The sequence below is a fragment of the Miniopterus schreibersii genome (genome assembly GCF_964146895.1).
Source record: "Miniopterus schreibersii genome assembly, chromosome: 2".
NCBI classification, from domain to species: Eukaryota; Metazoa; Chordata; class Mammalia; order Chiroptera; family Miniopteridae; genus Miniopterus; species Miniopterus schreibersii.
Genome location: NC_138102.1, coordinates 30,842,280 through 30,854,129, shown reverse-complemented (window position 1 = coordinate 30,854,129; position 11,850 = coordinate 30,842,280). Strand labels below are relative to the sequence as shown.

Sequence of the window (11,850 nt, the reverse complement as noted above, 5' to 3'; positions counted from 1 at the left end):
TACAGGCAATGCTCCAACCAAGTGAACCACCTGGCTAGGGCTAGTAATGTTTTGTGGGTTTTTTTTTTTTCAAACAAACTTCTCACTTTTAAGTTAAAACAAAACAAAAACTATTTAGAACAGTTATCCAAGGCAGTGCTTGGTTTGGACTGCTGATTGGATAAGTGTCCTATTAGGAGTACAAAATCACTAGGGCAAGAGCCTATCAGGAGAAAACAGACAGGAAAATGTATGATTTATGAACCACTTTGATAGTAGAGATCCAGGGCTGGAAAGCATGGCAACAAGTCATAATATGTAGTAGGAAAGAGATGATCCAATTTAGCACTGCCTAGCATTTTCTATCTAGAAGGAACTCAGGGGCAGAAATAAAACTGGGGCAGGAAGAGGAGAATGGTAGTTAAGTGACTTCCCTTGAATCTGTATTACCTTAGTAAATTCTGTGGTTTTAACAAGACCTCATGTTTATTTGGGCATTTGTGTAGAATAGTGGAAATTCCAAGAGGGCTACAGCTTCTAACCCTAGCACCCCCTCAAACCAAACAAACCAAAACCAACTTCCAGTCTCCACTGATCAGGTAAGCTCTGTAGAGAGAAAGAAGTAGGTAGGGATGGCAGAGGACCAGACCTTACTTCAAAAAACAGGCTTAGAATAGCTGGAATGGGCAGAATCACATAAATCAAGCACAGTGCTCTACAAAGTGATGATGACTCAGATACACTGGCATCAAAGAGCTTTGTAAATGATGTCTGTGAACCATTTAGAAAGTTAACTGGTGGTGAAAGAGGCAGCTGGTTGAGGGTTGCTTGGAATTCTGATGCTAGAAAGAAAGAAAAAGTAGTGATCATACATTTCAAGTCCCTTTTGATTTAATAATACCTTCTATAGAGTTGCTTTCCCTATTTGAGAAACAAGGCTGATTTTTTAAAACTGGATGTCTTAAAAAAATAGAATATATAGATTTGAAAAGAGTATAGAAGACACATTGTCATTCATCTCATAGAAGAAATATTGGGTCCATTAGAGTATACACTACATCTTGAGTTAAAAATTAAATGGGAACATTCAATTTTTATACGTGATAATGCTGTTATTTGGATAAAGGGAAGTTTGTAGCATTCGTTTCAAAGCCAACTTTTAATGAATCCTTGTTAATGCTTGTTGGTTTTGGTCTTCATTCACTGTTTGCAGTAGATCTACTTGAAATAGCTCATTAACCTTGCCCAGTTCTCTACATTGAGGTACAGGGAGAATCTGGCAGACAACACAAGATGCTTTCAGCACTTCAAAGAGAAGGTATCATTATATACTCACATTTTGGCAAAAGTGATTGACAATTTCATACTATGCAGCCCAAGTACCACCGAGTCAATCAGATAAGGGAAAATGTAAAAATAAAAGCCCAGAGTACTTAATCATTCTACTTTAATTGAAGAGAAGCATTAAAATCAACTGAGCAATTTGCAGTGGTTTTAAGACGCCACTGAAAGGGATGACAAACAAATTACAGATGAACTTGGACTGCTTGCTAATTTGGTCGCATAGCAAATATTACTTCATAATCAAAGAAGGCAATTAATAGAACTGCCATAAAAAATATAAGCATGTTCACATCTCATGTGATAATAACTTGCCAGTAGATGCTAATAAGTCAAAATTTACATTCAATAATTTTAGGGAAAGTTTTTACCTTAAGATCTTTTGGTTTAGCTGAAAGCAGAGAAGTCTTAGCCTAGGTCCCCACTCCCTAATGTCCCTGACAGTGGGAGGGAATTTCCTCTAAATGTCTTCTTATCTGCTTTAACAACCTTCATAATTCACTAAAAAATTACACTTCTTTATTCCTTATGTAGAGAAGATGTAATAAGCACTTTTTTTTTTTTCATTTAAGACTTTGAAATCAATACTGCAGATATGAATTTTACATGTTCAAAATATAGGGGAACTTTTTTTTTAATTTGATAGAAAATTTTGACTAATTATCAAGGGTCATTTTAATCTATACACCCCAATCGACATGACAGGTATCCCAACCAGGCTATCACATTATATTTCACTCTTTCAAAACAAACAGAAAAAGGAGCCCCAACTCTTGAAATATTGAAATAACATTAAACAGGGAGTATGCTGACTTTTAAACTAAGATTAAAAATTTTACAAAGCAAAAAGGCACAATTTCCAAATAGATCCTATGGTATGTTACAATATAAGCTTATTAACAATTATATCTGGAAGAAAATCTACATGTAAGGGACATGCATACTTCACCTTATATTTGTATCATCCTATTCTTAAATTAAAATAATTTGAATAAATAAATGTATATTTCCAAAAGTGACACTACAAGGTATTTTTTATAGAACTTCTGGACTGTAACTTACTAGATCTGCTCTCTCCAGCAAATTACTTAACAAACTTCTTAGTTATCAATAAAGATAATAATAACTAGTATACAGCATTTTCTAAAGAATTAAGAAGTAGATGTTTGAAAATGCTTAGCAGAGGTTCTGGTGCCTGATAAATGGTGGCTAATTATTATTTTAAGTAAAATAAATATTTTTTAAAGGTATATGTACATAATGCTAGCTGATTTAGCTTTGTTTGAAGTTCCCTATAGAGCTCAAGTGATAAAATTATATTTGGAATGCTCTAGAAGAAAGAATACTTTAGATGTTCATTGAGAGCAAAACAAATTTAAAAAATAGTGAAAACCCTTAATGAAATAACTTAAAATAATAAAAAGCACTGGGGCTATTTTTTTGTTCTTCCAATAAGGGATATACATAACCTAGGATTGCTAATTGTAAGTGGACTATTAAGTAAAGTTATTAAAAAAAAAAATTGAGGAAAATATTTTTAGAAAGTATTAGAGCACAATGATTAAAGGTATAGGCTCTTACTATTTGCATGTGTGTATATATGTACATATATACAGAGTGTCCCAAAAATGTATACACTCTTTGAATAATTTGATGTTTATTAAAATACATTTCATTTTCAAAATGTAATAGAATCAGCTGTTAAAATGTGTATACATTTTGGAGGGACACCTTGTATATACATATACATTCACATGGATAATTTAATGTTTTAAATATCTATGGGGATGAAATACATTTTGAAAGCAGTTCTATTTTAACACTTCTTTTTTTTAGTTTCATAAATGAAAGCAACATTATCTTACCCTATTATTCCCACTATGGGTTAATTTCATTTTCATATTGCTACATACAAGTTTTATTACTGCTTTTGAAAATTATAAAAGATCTGAAAACTAGATTGTTCACTATACTTCCAAATTACATGAAATTTCCTGGAGAAATGTTTTCTGCTATTTTTCCATTACTTTATCAATGCATTATAATTTGTTAAATATTTATTCTAAGTGACATTGAATTTCTTAGATGAAAAAATTTCTGCATGTATGCACACAATTATTATATTATGAATACTTATTTTAATTTAATATTTTACTTAAAATTTTACTGTTAATTGTATTTTTAAAAAACCACTGAAATTATTGGAGCTTCTATAAGAAACCAAACCAGCACATAATGATGTCATTGCTTTCCCCATGTTCCTTTTTTCTCTCATCCCCTTTATCTTTTGCACACACACACATACACACACACACACACACACATACACACACACACTCTTAGATGTATAAACACATACACACAGCTGTGTGACACTCACTGGCCAAAAAAATGAAAGAATGTTGTAACCCATTACAAATCTCTTCCTGAGGCTCTTTAATGTGTCTAAAATTAGAAAAATCCAAACTAAATTCAGAGCAGCCTCTTCACAACTGTAGTCAATGATTACAGCTGGCGATTAAACGGGGGAAAACAAATCCTGAGACATCACTAGGATCCACCATAAAAGTCAGTCTGAATAGAGGCAGTCAGTGGCCGCCCAGGGTGAGCTGGAGAGGGTCATCTGTATGCCAGTCGGCTCCAGTAACTGATACTGGTCAATTTCCAAGGCACAGAAAATACCTGGTTATATCTTCCTTTTAAAATTTTTTTAAATTTAAAAAATTTTTATCTTATTTTATTTTACTTTTAGCTCTGCTGAAGCACAAAGATCACAAATTCTTTCTCCAGGAATAATTTTATCATTATTTTAGAGAGGGGATTTTTTTATGGGTTAGTGTTCGTTAATTCATTTGCCTCTTGGGGTGCTGATGGCCCAATTTGCATCCTGCATGAATAAATTCCCTTGCCAGATTACATAAAGTGAATTTGGCTCTGAGAACAGCCAAGTGTGTCTATTGTCCAAAATATCTAAGCAATGGAGGATTCTGGAAGGCTTATATATATGGCTGGCACCCGTTCAGCAATATTGTTCTGAGACTCAGGTTTCTGCAGAACCTTCCAAATATCAAGGTGAAAAAAGTGACACTGTGTTTTCAAATCCTTTACAGCTGATAAACCTATTTTTTAAAGTTCTACAAATACATTTGAGAGATAAGCTTTAGTGTTCCAGGAAATTTTTATAGATCAGTGAAAAGAAATAAAATAAGGTAGATATATTTTTTAATTAGCCAATTAATCATGTGATCCAAGGAGCATATTTCTTCTTTACTTGAGTCTCATAACTGTGCTAAATTTTCATAGTCAATTATTCATGGTTTACATACAGGAAGTCATGAGATCCTACTAGTCCAGTTGGGATGATGCAGCTCCTACCACATGACTGAGCTTGCAGAGGGAGAGAGGAGGGGGACTCATGGTACAAACAACACTGGGAATCAGAAAGTATGAGTTCTAGAATCTGTCCCTTCTGGAACTTTCTGTGTTACTTTAAGTCAGTTACATTTTAGGACTTCAGTTCTCTGTCAAACAGGCATAGTAAACTCTGTTCTACTACCTACCTTTAGTTTTGTGAAAACTAAAGGAGCTGTTTGATGTGAACCACACTGAAAATTACAAATAGCTATGGAAACACCATTTAGGACAATTCTCTCATGCTTGCAGAGTTAAGGCATTCATTAATTCAACAAGCTTTCCTAGAGAGTCTGTCATGTGCTAGGTGGCATGTAGATTGCTGGGTGGGTCTCTAGTTAGATAGGTAATTTTGATGTTTTTTTCATGGTATTTAATAACTTTCTTTCTGCTGTAGAAAAAGAAAGACAAATGGGATGGATGATACCCATAAGCTTATTAAGTAGTCAGTGAATAGAATCATTTGTATTAAACAAGTAGAAAGGAGTGGGAAGATTAAGAGACACCTAATGCTCTTGAGGCACTAAATAAAGCCATCAGAGTACAAAAGACCCAGGACACTCTACATAGGAATGAGACATGGCACACCAAACATACAAGAAGTCTTTAATATTCAGGGTGCACTAAATATACATGAGCATTCAGTATTCATGAGGTCTTGGCTCAGCCAGGTGAAACCCACTCTGTTCCCAGAGTCTTCTGCCCCATAAATATGGATAAATCCCCTGGCTGTTCAGAAGGTTGACTGGCAACCTACAGCTACTGGCCAGGCTTACTTGTCCCTGTGTCTCTCCAAGAGAACCAGTGTGTATTATTGACCCAGAGCACCTGCTCAAACCTCAGTCACCCCATCTGCAAGAATGACTGAGGTGGGTGAGAAAGAAAAGGACATGTGAACAGTGCATGCCCCAGGACTCAGGTAGCATGTTTGCACTCTAGCCTAAATTTCTTCTTGCTTCTAGCTGTACATTTTGAACAGATTAACCAACCATGGTCTATGAGCATTTTAAGTTGGTCAATGAGCTTTTCAGTTCTGTGACCCCTAGGATCAATTTCCTAGGGTTGTGCTTAAAGGCTACGTACCAATGCATGGAGGTAATTTCCCACATGACACCACCCTTTTAAAGCAGCTGCAGAGTGTGACTCTTCAGGCTAATCCTAATGACCAGATGCCCTCCCACATACCTGCTGCTTGGCTACCGCTGCAATGTCTGCCGATACTGTTTCTTACATGACGGCGACTCTTAAACCATACCAATATCACTGCTAATTAACACCTTACATTATCTGAGCCCTGTTCTAAGCCCTTTTATATCTATGACTTCATTTAATTCTCATGAAAGACCTGTGAGATTGATAGTATAATTATCCTCCTCATTTTTCAGATGAGGGAGCTGAGACACAGAAAGATTAAGTTGTTTGCACAAGTTGTTTGCACAAGGTCACGCAGCTAGCAGGAGGTAGGGCTGAAATCCAATCTGAGCAGTGTTGCCCGAGAACCCTTGCTTTAACTCTCATGTTGAAAGCTGTCTATGGCCTGTATGCATGGCCTTGAATTTCACAGTCTTTTAATGCACATTGCCCTCTTGAACCTGTCAACAAAGCTAACATTTTCAGATTACCCACTCCTCAGCATATATTGGCTGATAGTGTGAAAAACGTGGAAGTTATTTCAGAGGAGAGAATTGAGGGAAGATGAGAATCCAGTGTCTAGGATAAAGTGTGGCTTTAAATTAAGACTACATGCACTATCCTGAATTATTTCAGAGTAGCTGAGCCTGGAGGAAGGTAAGGATGGAGGTGGCATTCCCTTGACAGATCTCTCTTCTCTGAACTTCTTTACCCAGGGAGCCTAAGAGAGGTTCAGATGGAAAGAAACTGCACTGAAACAGGCAAATTGCTCAAGAAGTTTCAGAAGGAATTTCTAACCCTTCTTTTGCTCTTTCTAACCCAGCTTCACAAAGCTCTTCCTAGCACTTGGTACATGTGTGCTCACGTCTAACCCACACCCGAGACAATGGGTCTATTTTAGAGATGAGGAAATGGAGGCTCAGAAACACGCTGTAATAGCCCCGCATCACAAAGCCAATAAATCGTAAACGTTGATTATGAACTCAGGCTCGATGACAGCAGCACACATGTTCTTTCCATTATATTTCATCACTGGTGAGCCTACACTGATAAGAAACTCAAAGAGCTGCATTGTCACTCTGCCCTTTCACCCCATTCCTTAGACACTCCCTGACAATGATTCATTTCTGCTTGAGCTCTACCTCTGAAGGACTGGGATTGGTCATGGTGAGCAACAACTGACTTCCTAGGAGGCTTGGGAGATGCAGAGATGAACAGAAAAGAGTGCAGGAATCATGGGCCCAGGCATGAACATAACTTTCCTCTGGGAAGGGTTCATTTCCTTAACTTGTAAAGTTTTTCTCTACCCCATCTCCAACCACACCCACAGCCCTTGATTTTTTGGCTGGATCAGCATATCCCACAGACTGCTTTCAAAAATATCTCATTGGCCACATGTGGCCCACATTTTCAGACATTCCGGAAATGTAGTGTTTGATTTGTACATCCCCACACCTAACAGATCACTCAGGCAGTGCTGACCTGTGGAGCAATTCGCCTCGCATGTCATCTACCATCTGTGCTTACCTTGTTGCAAGAGACAAGAAAATTCAGAAGATGGCAGGGGATTTGTTTCTGATTTATAAAACCACAATCATTATTGGGGATAAATAGCACCAATATGCTCATAAAACAGAAGCAAATTATGCTTGTGTTTAATTTTAATTCGTTATCAGCGAATTGGTCATAGTTGTTCCTGTGGATTGTAAAACAAGTAAACTGTCTATTAAATTAGTAAAAATTTCATCATACTAAAATTGTACAATTCTTGTAGCTTGTAATTTTTTTTTTTTAACAAATGCCTTAATGAAAATCTAATTGAAACCTAGATCAATGGACCCTAAAGTGTTAATGCAACAAGAGGGACCCAGGGGGACTTTGAAGTTATTGCAACAGGCCCAAGAATCCATGTAGATTGGGAAAAAACAAATAGGCTTTGCACTATATATATACTGCTACTTTTCAAATTTATGGTTATCAAAATGCAAATTTTCACTGGACAAAATGCAAATCCACATATAATTAATATTGAATTCAAAGTAATTCTTGTTCTTAACTATTTATTAAGTCGATTGACTCTAAAACAGTATTTCCTATTATATGAAAAATTCTAGGAGAAAAAGCCTTAAAATGTGGACCCTGCATTCTAAAAGTCTGGGAACCACAGATCTAGTCAGATTATCTTTTTCTGGTCTCACACACACTTGAGTTATCAACAGTGGACCTTTGACACAAGTTGTCAGGATTTTTTCATAGGCACAAGTGATCTACATATGACTCAGCCTGGGAGTTCTTTACTTTTCTTTTCTCTTTAATTTTATCAACACAAATCAGCATTGTAAATGCTTTTCCAGTAGGTTCTAATGGAGGCCCTGGGCAAAGGTCATTTCCTCTTTGGAGCCTCCCTGACCTGCATGCAGAGCTGTTTTCTGTCCTCTGCCCAATGCCATGCTTCATAATCCCTCTATTATACCACTTAGCACAGCACGTCTAACATCTGCTCCCATATCTGCAGAGAAGGAAGGAGCTGAGATGTTGTCCCTTAGAGAAAGGTAGCTGTGGATCGATCCAGAGTCTCAGTGCAGAAGTGTTATGGAGATTATCACATAGGCTGCATCTACTAAGAACTGAATGGGTTACAGCTAATAATAATAATCAATAAAAATTAATTCTCTTCATAGCACTTCTTGATTATGGCCCCATAACATAGAGAAATAAATTAAATACACAACTACTACACTGATAACAATAATAACACTGCACATAAAAAACAATGACCAGAAGAAGGCCATGGGTAGGGCTGCTGCATTAGGAGCTAAATGAAAGGAGGGGGACATATATCATAAAAAAATAAATAAATATGTTTAAAAAATAGACAAATAGGGTGAAAAGTCTTCAGGCAAATTAGATAGGTGGTAATAATACTAGCTAACTCTTATTAAGTGCTTATAATACCCCTGTATTGTTAATGTTAATGCAAGTATCAACTTATTTAATTCTCTGAAATACCTAATGAGATATATATTATTATTGTCCCATATACAGACAAGTAAATGTAAACACAGAGATGTTAAGTAACTTGTCCCAAATCCCATTCACTTAGTGCGTGGCAGAGAAGGACTCCTATCCAGGGGAGCCTGGCTTTCGAAATGCACTCTGAGCCATTACAAGGGAGGGCATGGTTCCCTACCCTCCTACACCATCACCAGGGCCTCGGCATACCCTCCTAAGTTGGAATTAAAGACGGATATGGGTCAAGAGAGAGAGAAAATTATTTTGAGGACACTTGTTAGGAGACATGTCATTAAGAAGTTTTACATGTGACTAATCCTTATGACGTACATATTGAGAAGGTATTATTATTGCCCCCTATTTAAAAATAAAGAAACTGAGATACAGAGGAATTTATTAATTATCCCAATATCACACTGGAATAAAGTGGTGAAACCACTTCTAAACCTGGACTACCTTACTTATTTTTACCACAGAGCATGATGCCTGGCTTAAGTGTTCAATGAAGCATTTTATAAATTAATTAGGTAATTAATTTCAAGGACATACAGGCCCTCTAACTATAGGCAAAACAATTGGGACTGGGGAAGAAAACAGGCAGAGATAAGGATTGATGTTTGTCTCTTTCTCTATCTCCCTCCCTCTTTCTTTTTTTCCTTTCTTCTTTGTCTGAAAAATATATATTAAGCATCCAGCATGTTGCAAAAAGTTCAACAGAAAGTCTATCAAAATGTGGTTCCTTAAGCTCCAATATGCTTATATGAAAATGGGGACAGAAGCCAGCAATCAAACAATTAAAATGCAAAGGTGCCACGGATAAATAATAATATAGAAGTTTCCATGGGTAGTGAAACTTTAGGTAATACTGAACGAGAAGCAGAAATTAGAAGGACAAATGAATGGGGGAGAGAACATTTCACACTGGGAGAAGTTGTATGATACAGAAAAACAGAAGTTATTCAGTGTGGCCAAAGTGAATGAGGCATGTGATGGAATTGAAACCATTGTAAAAACCTGGCTATTATTTAACAGGAAAGGAGTAAAGGGAAGACTAGATAATATAGGGATGCCATTTATACACCTTTGCTAATTTAACACTCTCCAAGTCTGTTCCCCACTGGTGGATGGGGGAAGGAACTTGACAAAGGCAGTTTGGACACATGCCCAGTAAGGTCTGAGTGACTGGGGAGGTGCCTATCTGTCTGTCAGTCACACCTGGGAGTAAGTCAGTGGCCGGTATAGGTGTGGTCACTGCAAGGGTGTGAAACCTGAATATTTAAACTTCTGAACAAAGGAGCACGCTCTCTTGGTCTTTGGCCCTCTGGTCCTCTTGGGTCTCCTGTTGTAGGGGGCACTCTCCCTGCGCCCGTGTAGTTCACAGCCATGTGGGACTCCACACAATGAACTGATGGACTTTAATTAAAACCTGAATGCTGAACTGGACCCAGCAGCAACATGGAATGGAAGCTTTGGACACTGGCCCTCCTTTTGGCTGTTCTGGAACCCCAGCTGTACCTTTTCCAGGACTGGACTAAGGAGCATGGGACTTCGCAACTTAAGGAATATAACTCCTCACAGATAAAACCTTTTACCACAACTCATACTTCTGTGGGGGCTTCTGAAAGTGCCCATTTCAGTGGTACTCCAAGAACCTCCTCCCATTCCTGTCTGGGGAACCTGGCCCATTAATTTCTCCTACAACAGAAGGGTGGAAACATTAGGCTAGCAAGAGCTAAGAAGTCATAGCACATCTTGAGAGTCACTAATGTTTTTAACCAGAAAAATGTAATAATGATCAGATTTATAAACTTCTGTAGCAAAAATATGAAGAAAATGGTAGGTGCAGAGAGTTGGAAGAAGAAGATCAGATGGACTATGTTTCTGACAAAGACTTGGTAGTAGTGGGCTGACAGTAACAAAAACACTGGATCGAACAGAGCATCTCCACAGAGTACGCAGGGTTCTCGGTCACGTGCAGTTTCAAACACTATATCTAAGATGGTGCCCTGGAGTCCCGGATCTGTCTCTTGCTTCAACAGTGTTTGGACGAAACAGACCCAGCGACGCCCTTTCTTCGAGCCTCTGACCACCCTCCAACATCTCCAGTCAGCACCTTTGGAACCACCTCAGCTGTCCTCTGCCTCCGAGACCAGCCAACACTGTTTTTCAACCTTAACTCCCTATTGCTGAGCAACCATGAGCTCCCAAATTCGTCAAAATTACGCCACTGAGGTGGAGGCTGCTGCCAACCGCCTGGCCGACTTGCATCGGCGGGTCCCCCACACCTACCTCTCTCTGGGCTTCTATTGCGACCCGACGATGTGGCTCTGGAGGGTGCGGGCCACTTCTCCCGCGAGCTGGCCGAGAAGGAACACCAGGGCACTGAGCATCTTAAAGAGGCAAAGCCAATGCGGTGGCCACACTATCCTCCAGGACGTGCTGAAGCCTCCCCAGGGTGAGTGGGGCAAAACCCAGGAGGCCATGGGGGCCGCCAGGGCCTTGGGGAGGAACCTGAGCCAGGCCCTTTTGGACCTGACCTGCAGGCCCTGGGTTGTGCCCTCGCAGACCCTCAGCTCTGTGGCTCCTGGAGAACCGCTTCCTGGAGGTGGAGGTGAAACTCATCGAGAAGATGGGGGACACCTGACTCACCTCTGCAGGCTGGCGGCCCCCAGGCTGGGCTGGGCGAGGATCTCTTTGAAAGGCTCCCCCTCGAGCAGGACCAGGAGCACTAGAGCCCAGAGGCCTTTGAGGGACCCTGCTGCATTCCCCTGATGTCTGGCTTTCACCTGAGCCTCTCCTCTAAACCCCTAGCCATTCTGCTAACCAGCCGGGAGCCCTCTCCCATGCATTGGACCAAAAGGAAACAATAAAGCTTTTTGTAGCAAAAAAATAAAATAAATGAAATAAAATAAAATGTATAACATAGAAAAGAATACACAGTGCAAATAAATTTTTAAGATCAAATATAAACTTAAA

The 11,850-nt window shown here is 38.8% G+C and overlaps 1 protein-coding gene across 1 annotated transcript; it reads left to right on the top strand.

The window, feature by feature from the left end:
• Positions 1–11,070: 11,070 nt before the first annotated feature.
• Positions 11,071–11,646, top strand: LOC308552403 (ferritin light chain-like; the record flags this gene model as incomplete). Its single annotated transcript, XM_081127719.1, has 1 exon — positions 11,071–11,646. The coding sequence occupies one exon, from the start codon at positions 11,071–11,073 to the stop codon at positions 11,644–11,646; it is 576 nt and encodes a 191-aa protein (XP_080983845.1).
• Between the last annotated feature and the right edge of the window lie 204 nt (positions 11,647–11,850).